Here is a 14702-nt window from a genome sequence, read left to right on the forward strand (position 1 = left end):
AGAAGCCAATGGAAATTTGCTTCTAACAGGCCCGGAGTGACTTGACTTCACCTCTTTGCTAATGACAGTAGGACTGCTAACAAAGGTTATACACCACTAGCAACATGCTCAAATTGCACAGCTTTCCCCTTTTCAGCAGCACTCCTCCAGCAAAAACTGAACTAATTAACAGTGCAAGTAATTTAGATGGCTTCAAAAGTATAGCCTGAGTTCTCAAAGTATTTTCCATTCCTAGACTTGCCCACCTTTTCTACTTTTGACACCCCCCCCCCTTTTTCACTCAGTCTATAAATGTTCCTCTTCAAACATCAGCACAAGCCTCCAGGGACTGTTTAACAGGAGTGGAACTTTTATGTTTTGTAAATTCTAAAAGAGGTACTTCCTTGAAAAAATTGTTCTCTTCATCTGCTTATTAGTTTTGTACACTAAGTGCCTACTTGTGATTTTTCTCTCAGGGAAATAAAAAAAATTGCAAGCATGAAAACAGCAGGAAAACAGGACAGAACAGGAAATGGTCATACAGAAGTTTTTAATGTTTCATTAAATCATCACAGTAATCAGAATTTTTACTGTAATGATATGCAGCTCTACCACACTATTATAAATAAAAACATTAAGATCAATATTAAATACAGCTCTAGGCAACATCACAGATTAACAAAGAATGCATTTTTCATGAACCAGTAACTGAGTGGTCTAAAAAAAATAATTAAAAAAATGCTGACACTTTCCCCCTCCCATCCATCACATTTTTATTTTTTTCCAAATTATTAACTTGAGTAAGGCGCTGGAAGTTTTAATGTTAGAAAATTCTTGTTGCACAGCACAGGCACACACACTTCATAATCAGAACCTCCAACATAGGCTTATCTGTAGACATTTTACATGTCAACAGGGAAAGTTGAGCAGGTAAGGAGAGCAGAAATACACAACTTATATGCAGCACTTGGGATCCATACTGAAATGATGAAACAGCAGGGGTGGGAGCTGTATTTTGATTCAGGCAGCATGGCCTGTAGAATTAGGTGCCAGTTGTTACAACAGACGCAGCAGCGTTCAGTGAGAACATCAACAGGGCAGAGGTTTCAAAGATGCAGAGCGCTTACATTCTTCCGCTGTAGGAAAAAGACAACAGAAACTAGTACAGGTAACTTCCAGAACTACCTTCTATCAGAGGGCCACATCTTGCTCTTTTTGATGTTTTTTTCTGGCTTATGTAATTTAAAATAAATTTTGAACCACTAGCACTGATTTGATGTTGAAGAATACAGCGGGCTGCTGCAACGCTTCCGTTCTAACACAAGCTGATTCCCTGTTACAGTTCTAAACTCTTTTCCAATATGAAGGCCAATCAGCATGAGCCCACAGGCACATTCCACCTCCTGCTGGTTTTAGTTGCTGCAGGAGAGGAGATGTAGATGGCAGTTTTGTACTCAGAAAAAATAAAAACTTCTGTGACTGCAGCAGAGCAACTTAAGCACAGGCACTATGCTGGAGCTTGCCAGAAGTACCAGAATTTGGGTGTACTTTGCACATAAAGATGTTTGAGGTAACTGCAACGAATGTTTCAGAGACACTTATTATTTGAGGCATTTTAGAATGTTGCAGTCTTGTTGGCATAATTTAAAAGAGGACATTTTACATCATCCCCTATAATACAGCATGATTTTTACCAGGCAGGTTTCTTCATTCTCCTCTCTTCTTTAGGCTTACAGCCAATCATCTTTTTTCCTTTGCACACATTTGTGGTGGTGGTGACTTGATACAATGACTATGAAACAAATTAGGGGCTGGAAAGAAGAAGGTAAAGAAGTTGGAGATCAATGAGTCTAACCTGTATGTTTCTGCTGAATTTTCAAGTCCTGCCAACATTTCAAGTATTTGATTCTACCCTGCTGCTCATCTTCTGTGGCTATATACCATTTATACCTCTATATAATTCTGGAAAAGGTAAAAAGAAACCTAATAATTATAGTTGCTTGCTTCCTATTATTTTTTAAACCCTGCAGTTGGTTTTGTTTTGTTTGATAATAAACTTTGAGTATTGCTGTTCCAGTTATCTGCTTAGTAAAGGAAAAAGGAAATGTCAAGGTAACGGCAGTGAGAGTTACATTGGAAAATGATCATAGATGCATGTTGGATCATAAAGAAACCATTTTGTTTAACCCTTCATCAAGTTGTAAACATTTGCTAATCCTCTATTACTTGCAGAGGATTATGAATTATTCTATAAAATCACATTAAAAAGGTAATTAGTTATGTGAGATATTAACTGATTCATATTTAATAGATTTTTTTTTTTTAATCCATACAAATATAAATAAAGAATGGTAAAACTTTGAGAAAAATAATATACATCTAGTGCAAGTTATGAGTTACATTTCTTCCTACCATGTCAGCAGTGGAACATCTTTTGTGGAGAAGGAAAAATAAAAACTGACCGTTCTCAAGTTGTAGGAGGAGGGGGGTCAGGAGCAAGGGGAGGATCTCCAGTGTTGTAGCATGCAGTTTTTACCAGATACACGTATACAGAATTGTTCCAGCTCTTAACTAGTAGAATAGCAGTACTTTTCCTTATACTGCACAACATTGGTATATATCATCATAGTGTTCTCAATAATACAAAAATTGCATAAGACCAGGTCACGTTACTGATATTTTCTGCAACAAAACCAGTATTTTTCTTTGAAACACTAGTTTCAACTGGTTTTATTTTTTCTCATATCACAACAGCACATGGGGTTGAAAGAAGTTTCACATGGTTCTTGCAAGGTATTCCCTGTTCAACCTGGATAAGGTGCAGTGGGTCTCTACTGCTCCAGGCATTCTGTGATGTACAAACTTATGCGTTTAATGGCACAAGAAAAACCTCCCTTCCTGTGATCTAACCTCAGTAACTCACAGTACATCTCAATATGAGAAACAACTGCTTCAACAGGGCATACCAATTTTAAAGAGGCTTTGTTACGGCTCAGGAGAGAGAGAAATAAAGCTCTTCTGGAATGTAGAAAGGTGACATGTAATAATTAACACGTTTCATGAGTTAACACAACAGTTTTCAATGGTAAAAAGGGCAAGACCTTTCAGTCTCTGTAAGATGGCTCAATTCAGAATGATCCCTCCAGAAACAGGGACTAATAACACATCTCTTCAATGCTGAAGTACCAGGTTGGGGCGGGAGAATTGTGCCACCTCGCACGGCTCACCCACTGCACTATCATGGCAGACCTGACGTCTCGGGACGCATCCAGTGCAGGACAGCAGCTCCTCCCTTCCCACGCTCCCATCAGCCTTCCTCCTCGCCATGTATTCCCTCAGACCAACTCCTGATTGATTGCCAGCAGCACTGTTATGCAAAAACCCAGCTCTCGTCTCTGATTATAGAAGTATCCCTCAGACTAAAGTGTTGTGCTATTCAACAAATGAACCTCCTCTTCTGTTTCCTCTCTCTCCTCAGCTATAGGTTTCAGTTGAACATTATTGAGGCGGGGTCTTGGTTTGCCGTCTGGGCCATATGACGGAGGATATCTTTTTTTGTTATAATGCCAAGGAGGCGCCTGAAAAGGATAAATGGAAGATCTATATTAATCCAAGCAGGACAATAACAAAGAAGAACAAATCTGTAGCCAAGTACTTTTTGTTGACAGGAATAGAGCAAAAGTAAACAGCCTGATTTGGTTACTTAAACAAAAACATTTTATTAATCAAAACATTGAGGAACCAAAGGTTTGTTAAAAGACAACAATGCTGAGACACCATATCAGATGGTCTCTGACAGCTGTAGTCCATTTTAATGACATACCAGTAATACAAGTAGAGCCCATGACAATTTCTATTTAACTTTTTGTTTCTATGAAAATGAAATTTTGATTAGCATATGCCAACAAAAAAGTAACAAAGAGGGGCAAAGAAAAAAAAAAACATGAAAAAGAAGCAATATTGATTCCATCTCATAAGGGAGGCATGTTCCAACCTAGCCATCACAAGTGAGGTACTGCTTGATGGCCCAGAATCCTAAAAGAAAACTGAATTCCCCTTCCCTCTGTTTTTAAATTGATGCACTGGCTCAGGCTGAATGTATTCATAGGAGCACATGGTATTAGCCATGAACTTTTGTGAAGTAAACAACAGTTAACTAGAGATTTGGAGTTCACAGCTTCAGAAAACATATTGTGAATAATAAAAGGAAATTCTAATTTTCAAATTTAGGTACTGTGCTCTTATGACAAAGTCTTCATGGTTTTAAAAAAAATGTAACACTGTGAGATATGAAAAAGGGTGAGACCGTCCAAAAGGATATTATCACAGGAGAAGCAAAGAGCAGAATGAATGAGCTGCTGCCCTTGTTACTCTGGTCAGTACATTTTATTTTGTCTTATTAAAGGACGCATGAAATACTTGTGAAATATTAGCATAAAATGAGAACATAATTAGCATATTTTGCACATAAGCAGCTAAACTGGGTGGGTATGTTTAGTAGAGATGTGTCCAGCAACCCATGTCCAAATTAAGACAAAGTCTTCCCATCTATCTAAGGTTAGTTCACAACATCACGATTAAAACAGTGTCTAGATTCTGAAATTATTTGTAACACAGTAGTATGCCACTTAGTGGCTTGGGATGTCATTGAATGTTTTATCCAGGACTACACTCATTGCTGTAGATAACAGCAGCAGAATCACAAGACTTCATGTAAAATCACAGAATTTCACTGAAAATACGAGTACTTTTTAAAAAACCATGTTGATAAATGGAAGATCCATGTTGATAAATGTTGCAGTACATGAACAACATGCTTGGCTTTGCTTCTCAGGAGATGTGATACTTACTTTGCTATTTAACAACTATTTAAAGGTGTCACGGTCAGAAAAATAAATTCATATATATGAAACTCTTAATTTGCATTAAGCAGGGAAAAGTATTCCCAGCTGCATGCTTTCCCACCTGGGGAAATCAGCACAACAACTAGATGGATCTCTATGATCTTAAGAACAACAATATCACAAAGTCTTTTGTTTACTTTCCTTTCATGTTGTGACTAACAGTTCATCCATATTAACAGCTTCATTTCTACAAAAGAATTTTGCACATATTGTTTTATGGTTTTAATACAAATTTTTTAGCATAACATTGTTTCATTGTTCAGCTGATGTTATAAAGGCCCTGAACAGTTCACAAGTTTCATGCTTCCTGACTTCTAATGTGTCTAATTATGAGATCTGATATATCTAATCACCAAGGGTTCGACGTGCTGCTTTAGTTGCTCGAGATGCTCTAATATGTTCTTCTTTGTGATGATCCCCAAGACAATCCTGAAACAGATCATGTTATGCTAATAACTGTGTGTGAAATCAAATAAAAAGTTCTAATCATAATGAAAAAGGATTAGAGGAAAGCAAAACAACAACAAAAATGCAAGGGGAAAAAAACGGAATGGTTACAGAAAAGTTAATGAGATAATTAAATGACTAATGAGATAATTAAATGAAAAATGATTTGACAGTCAGTAGCCTTTCCCAGATGTTGCCTTTTTTCTTTTCTTTTTCTCCCAAAATTATGAACACAATTGAATCTTCAAGCACCCTAGAGCATGTTTCTCCTATCAAGTATACATCAGGGAGGTGTATGTCATCCCTTCTCCCAAAATTCACATATCTTAATGTTGTAGAGGCACTGAAACTAAAATCTGCTCCATTGCATTTAACAGTTGTTTTTCCTCATACATATAGATAATTATTCACATGTTAAGAAGCCATGTAGATGAACCAAGCAATAACTGTAAAGTCATTGCAATTAAGGGTTTTCTGGTGTCCCTAAAATGGACAAATTCAGAAAGGTTTGTCATTCATGACAGAGCATATCACTCATGCTCTCATCAAGAGCAGCTCCCTGGAGTGGTTATTCTGGTACACATCAGGAAGAGTGAGGCTGAGTTTTTATAGGTCTTTACACTTGTCATCAGCATTGATTTCTGCACAGCTCCTATTCCAATCTGGATTGGAAGCTGTAAACTGATATGTGTATTTATATGAGTGGAGATTAGTCCTTGATGTCCACATGGCTATATGCCACGGCCAAATACCACTGGTAGTAGTATTTACTACCTGATCTTGTTGTAATTGACAGCGTGTTTGTGCAGTATCACATGCCTGTAAACTGTTAAAGCCATCCAGACTTGCTCATACTTCATCACAAAATAGTTTAAAATTTATAGTACAGTTTGTTTTGTCAAAGCTCTCTTAAGAGTCAACTTCTAATGTCAATGTCAATGTTTGAGAACTCAACCACAACAGAAACTAAGTTAAAAAATAAAAATCACAGTAAATATTCTTCATTGAAGTTTTATCAATTCAAATTTCCCTTCCCAAAACAAGAATTGCATGCTTCCACTGACTTCTAAGTGTCAGATCACTATGCCCTTTACCCATCACAGGAAGATTTTAAAAGTAATGTATGCTTCTGAAAACATCTACTTGCCATTCAGTGCAGGGATGGCATTGCAGAAAAAGAAAAGCAGAACATTTAAAATCACTTTAAGATACATCTGAAAAAATAAACTGAAAACCTGATTCAATATTTAAATATTTGCCACTTGTAGCAGAGACCTTTTGCCCACAACAAACCAAGGAAATCTCATCCATATTTCAGGTTTCTTGGGCTTCGTCCTACGGACATTGGTCCTACGTAATGTGAATTAGCAGACAGTATTTCACTCCTATGAGCCTTAAAAGACATGCTGAAGAGTAAGGAAGATACTGCAGTAGGAGCTGCAATGCTGTGTGTGTTTAGCACAAGAGATACAGGAAAGCAGAAAGTTAAAGGAACAGCTAGACAGAAAAGAAAATCATATATATTAAAAAAAATAAAAGGCAGCAGCAGTTTAGAAAAGAGGCAATTATAATGAACATTCATGTTTCCATGCCTAGGGCTGATTTGTTTAGTGGATAATCCACATGACAACTCCTTGTAGCCTCATTTACAAACATTCTGAATCTGGAATTACTTCCCTGAAACATTTTGAAATGTAGAAACAAAAGTTGCAGATTGAAGTTCTACAATTAGTAGCAGTTTAGTTGTTAGTATTCAAAAACAAGAGCTTGGTGGTAATGGCCGTCACTAAGCTCCAGAGGAGGAGATACTGACTGGATTATTTTCTCCCTTACTTTTCATGACCTCACACATTTGTAGATGCTCAGTAGCTGATGCACTGCACACTGCCAGCATGTATCTAAGGGCAATGCAGGCCCTTGGACTGTGCACCACACAACTAAATTTCTGTGAGACAAATTATGTCTCCCCCACATAGCCAGTTGTACATACAAACCTGAGAGCTAATTTTGAACAGAACATCTTACAATGACTGAAATCAATTGTCTGCTTACTTGAAATACAAGGGAGATGTAAAAATTTAAGAGAGGTGCCACAGCACAGCACCTTCTTAACAAACAGTTGGGGTCCCTCAGTTGCAGTAACAAACTTGCAGGTTCAAGCACCATGATCCTGGAGTATAACCTGGTTCAAATACTTTCACGCTGGAAGTGAAAATCACTGTTTCTAACAGAATGAAGAACATTGCTGCCACTTTACTCACCCATTGTGTGTGACAAGGCACTGCCTCAGACCTAGCTTCCGGAAAATATCCACCACTATTTCCATTGGTGTGTGGTCTGTCACGGTGAAAGGGCTCATATCAAGTATGCTTCTAAGCTTCAGTGGTCGAGGGCTTTCTGCTGGAAGTGATGGGGTATGCTGGGCAAAACAGACCCTGGAACTCCCAACAATCCCTTCCTGCTTCTTTCTAGCACTTTCTTTAAGAAAAAGAGGGAAGGGGTTGGAAAAAGAGCAAAGAAGGAAGAATTTAGGAAATGTAGTGCAAACAGATCAAATTAATGCTACTAGACCCCAGTGTTTTTCTCTAGGTGCTGATGCTCTGCTATATCTTGTTTTGATGTGTTTGCACAGCCATTGGTTTATTCCTAAGAATTGTTTGTGCAGAGACCGCAAATGTTATCTACCACACTACTTCTCTCACTCCAATAAATAACTTTTATTTACTGTAAAGTGGTAAAAACTTTAAAAATAAGATGCAGGAAACACATAGATAGCTGTTGACGAAACAGTCCAGAAGAAAACCAGTCTGTCATGTTATGGTTCTAGTGGCTGTAGTATTGTTTGTTTGAAACCAAGAAGCTCATTTCTGAGCACTCTGCAGATATTTTCTTCCTTGTTTAAAATGAATTTATTTTATTTTTTTTTTGTGAACTGGCTCTTCTCCCTTTCCATGTTTTCATCCCCTTGGTGACAACAGCATCCCCCCTGTACTGAACATTTTCAGCTCTTTTAAGCCAGTCAAAATCCAAGACTAAGCAACTTGCTCTGTAGAGTCTCAGCAGCTGAAATGAGTCTTACCTGTGGAAGTCTATTATTAGATAAATGTTGGGCCATTCCCCCATTTACTCTTAAGTAAATGCAAACTTCAACCAGCATAATGCCTATAATAATCTCCAAATTTTGGTCACTCCTATACACCCCACATAGCAAAACACTGTGGTGTCCACAGTATTAAGACCACAGGGAGGAGTTTCACTCAAGTAAACAATATTGTGTTCACAAAACTTTAAAAATTTAAAGCTTCAGGAGACTTTTGCATCTTTTTCTCAAGTGTCTTTGTTAATGTACAAAATATTACAGGTGTACCTTGTCAATGTAAAATCTTACAAATGACAGGAAAAAAAAAGAAAAAATAGCTTAACGTGCACTAAATATGAGTTTTGTAACACTTTCTTATGTAACAATTACTTTTTTTTTAATTTGGTTATGATTATCCTCAAAATCTACTGTTTCTTGCAAGAGCACAAAGCATTGTTACAAGTATCACACAAGTTCTAACACATAGATCAAAAGGGCCCAAACAGGCCTTGTGTGCTCGTGCACTGAGAGCCAAACTTCCCTTACACAAGCAAACTGGAAAATATAAAATTAAAATAATCAGTGTTTCACTTCTCTCTTCATAATACAATCTTAGTTGTTATAACAACAGTAAGTAACATATTGTCAGAGAGAAGTATGATATACATTTAAAATTTAAAATTACTTGGACACTAACCCTCACAGGATCCTGCTGCTCTAAAATGTGAACTCTCAATTTCAAGAACATTGGTGTAGTGTCATTGGAGGAAAAGAGATATTAGCAAAAGCCTTGAAACAAATGAAATTACCAGACTCAATCATTTTGGTCTACTTCAGTATGTCAGCTTCTGGTTTTATGACAGAAAGATTAACATTTCTGCTCTTTCAAAGCCTGCTATTGAAGATCATCATATACTACAATATAGGAAGATACAGTGTGAGGTATCTGAATCTGAAATAAGCTTACAGTGTAATTTCTGGTTTAAGTTATAAAAGCATTGAAATTGGCATACATGATCATGTAATACTGGAAGATAATTACCTATTGCAATAGTTAGATCTCTTCTTAGAGCAAAGCCCACCAGTCTCTGTGATTCTTTTGACATAATAACAGGAAAACCATTATAGCTGGTTTCATTGATTAAGTTTTCTATATCTTCAACTGTCATATTATCCTGCGTCAGAACGGCTAACGGTGGGTCGCTTCTTCGAGGTCTCATAACATCAGCAGCCAGGGTTGTGTGAGTAAATTCTTCCTTTGCATCCAAGAAAGGATATCCATTCAGTCGGATGTGTGCCTCATAGATGCCTTCCCTACCAAAGGCATCTCCTACCCACTTACTGGTCATGACTGCAGCCATTAGGGGAACAATATATTCCAGCCCTCCTGTTAGCTCAAAGACAATAACTACGAGGGACACAGTCATTCTTGTCACACCACCTGCAAGAAAAACAGTAGCCAAAATATTCTAGTATCAGATAATAATGAATTCAGAATTTTCTGCCCTCCTGTTGAGAGCTACAAATACAACTTTGCCATTAAAGGTCATCTGACAACCATCATTCTGTATAACACAAACAGAAGCATACAGAAAAAATAAAGACTTTAAGAGGTTAAAAAAAAGAGAACTTTATGTAAAATTCCTAGAAAGTGAGAAAATAAAGGAATTTGAGAAATATGTGTAGTTATTTCACATAAACTAAGAACAGAATGATGTGTTTCTCCATACCTCTTTAAGGTTAGAAATACTGTGAAATGCAAGGAAATCCAGTAAGAATTTAGAAGAATAGAACTAATGCAGGGAATTCACAGGTAGCAATGCAACAGCTACACTGTCTGGAGGATTAGGAATTCAATGCTGTTGCTGGAATAATAAAAGCTAAAGAGAATTCTGACTGATGACAAGAAATCTTTCTTGGACAATGGCAGACAAGAGTGATTGTATTTCACTTTTGTTAATATCAGGTTGTGTTTTTCTGCCAAGGTTTCTGAAGCCGTATCTTCATTCAATAAAAGAATATGGTCTTTCCTTCAATGCATTCAAATGTGAATGACGTTAAACTACTGTGAACCAGAACAACTTCTACAAAAACTAAATTTGTACCACAGGTTTGATTGCTCAAATGCACTTTAAGTAAAACTACGTTTTTGTGGAATCCATACTAACAGCTTTTAAGTTTAATTTCTAAGGCAATGAAGTTATAAGTTAGCACAAGACAAGGCCTTCAAAAAACCTCTCCTAGTTCAGACATTCAAGTTAAGCCTCTTTCCATGAAGCTGATTTTCAACTATTTATAAATCAGACTTAAAGATACCTCAAGCTGGACTAAAGACATTAGACACTTCAGAAAGTTTTGTTTGGATTACTAATTGCAAGAACATCTTTTGCATTTCATATAGACCTGGCAGCTTATCATGTCCCCTCCTTTTAATCATTTCAACAGTACTTCACTCTGCAAATCCTCTACTCCATTTCAAAAAACTATTTTTTCTGATTGATACCAAAAAAAAAAAAAAAAGGCCAAACACTATTATTGATGAGAAACAGAAGAATTTAAGTTTTACATATTATTCCTCAGACCACAAAGTTCTGAGTCTCATGTAGAGATCTGAATGCATTATTCTGAAGAGAGGGAAGTCCATATGAGAAGGTGCTCTAAAACAGCACACATTTGTATTTCCTTCAAATTTTAAATCATTATTTTGGCAACACACAGTAAATCAGATACTTAATTACTTTTAAATATTTTTATTTACCTAAGCATGCAGCAGCTCCAACCATGGCATAAAGACCAGGTGTAATACAGTCAGCTCCAACTTCACACCACTCCTTGAAAATGAACCAGTCATGATGGTAGTAAGCCAGCTGCTCCACTGCAATTCCAACAATCCTTCCAGCTATTGCTCCAATTGCCATACTAGGTATGAACAACCCAGATGGAACCTGCAACAAAACCAGAAAACCTGCTGTCATGCTAATGGGAACATACATGATGCATTGTTCTACAAGTAAATTATTGCCTTTTTCCAAAAAGAGATGAGAATGCTCAAATTGTCCGGTTAAAACCATATAAACTGATCCTGCAAGGTTAGTAAACCACAATGCTATTGATATCTCTGATTAACACAGTTAGCTGAATCCATTTTGTGAGCACATTTGTTATGTTATAGTGTATTTAGTAGCAAATCCATCATCAATACAGGGCCACAGACTTTCAATGCCAGCAACGCAACTCTTAACCATATGTGTGTCCAATATCGGCTATGCTACTAGTACTGAAAAGTCTTCCTGTATTACCTCATGCTTATCTGAGTCAACATTCACTTACTAAACAAGCTTTGCACATCAGACTGCTTTCCCAGAGTGGCTCCTGACACAGCTATAAATTAGATGGCCCACTATACAGGTCATTTTAAAAGAAACTTTGCTTACTGTATTGCAGTTTCCTATACAAGGGACTATATACAGAATGCTAAATATGCGGAGAGAGAAAAAAGCAGGACAACTCCCACTGCAAAAAGCAGATAACACATTACTGTAAAACCAGCTCCTGCTGTAATTTTAGTTATTTAAATTGTTTTTTGCATTATTAATTAAAACCTGAAAAGACCACATAGCCACCAACATGGCTTAGTAAGTATTATTGCAACTCTGCTTCTATCAGCACCTCCAAGAAGTGAGGATTCATTTAAGAAATGGCTGTTATCATAGAATCAATCAAAAGACCTCCAGGGCCATTGAGTCACACCATTAACCTAACAATGCCATGTCCACCACTAAACCATGTCCCAAAGCATGATATCTACACCTTTTTTTAACAATTCCAAGGACAGTGATTCCATCCACCTTGCTACAATTTCTTTTCAGGTAGTTTTAGAGACAGGTAAGGTCTCCCTTTAGCCTCATTTTCTCCACATAACAGGACCAAGGAACTTAAGTGGTTGTTTCACTTGGAAATTTTAGAATCAACCTTATTGCTGAATCAGGCCCATGTAAACAGTGATCCATCCATACAGTTACTGTTCTCTGTTATAGTTAGCACATGGTTCTGTTCAGCTGAACAAAGAGCTAGTTTGAATTTAATTAAACTTAATACTGTTTCCTACAAGATTTGCTTCCTAATTAACAGGAAAAAGACTTTTCTGTTTGTTTGTTTAAAGATCTACACATAAAAAAGAAATCTACAAATAAAGCTGCTAGCTTTGAGAGATGGAAAATGACAAAGGCAATAATAATCACTGCATTCACACTTACCTTGATACCAAAGGTGAAGACTGTCATGATTATTTTAAATATGAGTGCTAAACACAACTGCCATATAGCTGAATAGACTCCAGTGCCTGCTGGACGATCAGGAATATCATCTACTATTTTGCTTGCATTCATATCATTTCTGTAGTCACAGAGGGAGGAGGACTCCAACGGCCCACAGTCTGTGAAGAGCTCTTTGATAAGCTCACTGGTGTTTAGCCTTGTGTATGGATTAGGGAATGCAATGACAGCTGTTATTGCTGCAACAATAATAACCTCCAGGACAGGGTACTTCCCAAATTTTGTAGATTTACGTCGACGGCACCATGCAATGTTTGCTCGGATGAAAAATGCTCCCCAGAGCCCACCAAATACTCCCAGAAGAATGAAAGGAAGCAGTTCAAAAAGGTACCAAGGAGTGTGGTATTCCACATAAAAAAGAACTAGGCGGCTATTACCAAAAGGATTGATGGACCTTAAAACAAATGCAGCTACTAAAGCAGCAAAAAATGATCTCCATAAAGTTTTCAGTGGGAAATAGTAACTGACCTGCAAAAGGCAACACATGACAATTATTAGTGATTACACTAAATATCCTGGAAAGACCATTTCATGCATGTGTTAGAGCACTGCTGCTCTCATAGTGTAAGCTGAACATTATCAATACTATTCACTTGGACCACAGGAGCTCCATACTACATTTTTTAAAAGCTCTACAACAATTCATACCTCTACCAGTTTTAAAGTCAGTATGGAGCAGTGTTGAATGTGTGGTCAAAACCACTGTTGAAACCACTGCTGGTTTAAGACTCTTGAGAAACAATGCATAGCAGTTATGTTTATAAGCATCTCATTCTAGCATCGATAAGAACCAGGCTGTGTACTAGTTGCTCTCTCAAATTTCCTGCAAATACAGTTTCATCTCCATTCAAGCCACACTGAAAAGTTTCTAGCAGATGTGTTACTTTTATGAAGTATAATTAAAACATTTACAAAAATGTATTAATCCTCAAAAGAGAACAAGCCATTTCATACTAATGCCCCACACAGCCTGACTGGAATTGCAGGAGTTGTCTTCTGAGCTTTTTTGGACACCAAAGGAATTTCTCAAAATCCCCCACTGAAACAGAACATTATAACTGACAGAATATTTTACTTCTATTTTTAGTTCAGAGACTTCTAGAATTTTTGCTATCTTTAAAACTGCTAAGGATCTATATAACATTCTTATGAAGTTTGAAGACAACTAATGAAAACTAATTTAATATGAACCATTTCTTGAAGAACTAAGTTTGGTTGCCTAGGAGGTCAGTTTTATACCATATTTGCCTTTTTAATAATTAACATATTCAGTAGTGTTTAGTGTCTGAAACTTTAAGATAAACTATGTTTAAAAACTTGCTTCACAAAACTGAATAGGTTTCTAAAACCTTTTTCAAAATTAAAAAGGCCCAATTTTATTTATCTTTTTAGACTACACTCCTAGAATAAAAATCTGCTGTACCTCTAGGTGTAGATAAACTGTAATTATTGACTGACTCGGCCCCTCTCCAGAAATATATATCTGAGAACAAAGTAAAGCTGACATTCCAAAGAAAAAAGTTTGCCAGTAAGAGGATTCTTGACTTTAACATGTTGGTGCAAACATAATTTCCTTCTTAAGAATGATTCTGTAGCTTAAAAGGAGTTTGAGGTTATTCATACTAAAAGACATTTTTTAAACTATTGACCCTTCAGTGCCATTTCTTGACTCACCTCCTCCAGACTGAAAAGGACTCCACCAATGGGGGCACCAAAGGCTACAGATACCCCTGCTGCTGAGGCAGCTGACAACACCTGGGAAAAAAACCCACTACTGTGAACATTGTTTTTTTTGCAGCCTGTGATACACTTTAAACATGAAGAACAGAATCTCATTACAGTGATCAGTTTCTTCCATCTTTCTATCAAGAACACACAAACTTGCTAACAGAAAAGCAACAAGTGCATCAGAATGCTCTTAAGGCATGGCCTCCGCAGCCACTGACCAGGTACCAACCA

At 37.0% G+C, this 14702-nt stretch overlaps 1 protein-coding gene across 6 annotated transcripts in view; it reads right to left on the reverse strand.

Annotated features, from left to right (window-relative positions):
- Positions 1-512: 512 nt before the first annotated feature.
- Positions 513-14702, reverse strand: part of CLCN3 (chloride voltage-gated channel 3) — a 54207-nt gene continuing 40017 nt past the window's right edge. For 4 of the 6 annotated variants that reach the window (XM_068137116.1, XM_068137117.1, XM_068137119.1 and 1 more), the window contains 7 exons: positions 14418-14498; positions 12666-13211; positions 11168-11354; positions 9452-9850; positions 7592-7808; positions 5237-5312; positions 513-3557 (listed from right to left, as the gene is read on the reverse strand). In XM_068137116.1, the coding sequence (XP_067993217.1) occupies positions 3399-3557; positions 5237-5312; positions 7592-7808; positions 9452-9850; positions 11168-11354; positions 12666-13211; positions 14418-14498 (1665 nt within the window). In that variant the 3' untranslated portion in view covers positions 513-3398. The remainder of the gene's footprint in view (positions 3558-5236; positions 5313-7591; positions 7809-9451; positions 9851-11167; positions 11355-12665; positions 13212-14417; positions 14499-14702) is intronic. The other 2 variants (XM_068137121.1, XM_068137122.1) reach the window with 1 other exon arrangement.

Source organism: Melanerpes formicivorus, unplaced genomic scaffold (genome assembly GCF_026170545.1).
Source record: "Melanerpes formicivorus ecotype bairdi unplaced genomic scaffold, bMelFor1.0.p_v2 SCAF_4, whole genome shotgun sequence".
Classification (NCBI taxonomy): Eukaryota; Metazoa; Chordata; class Aves; order Piciformes; family Picidae; genus Melanerpes; species Melanerpes formicivorus.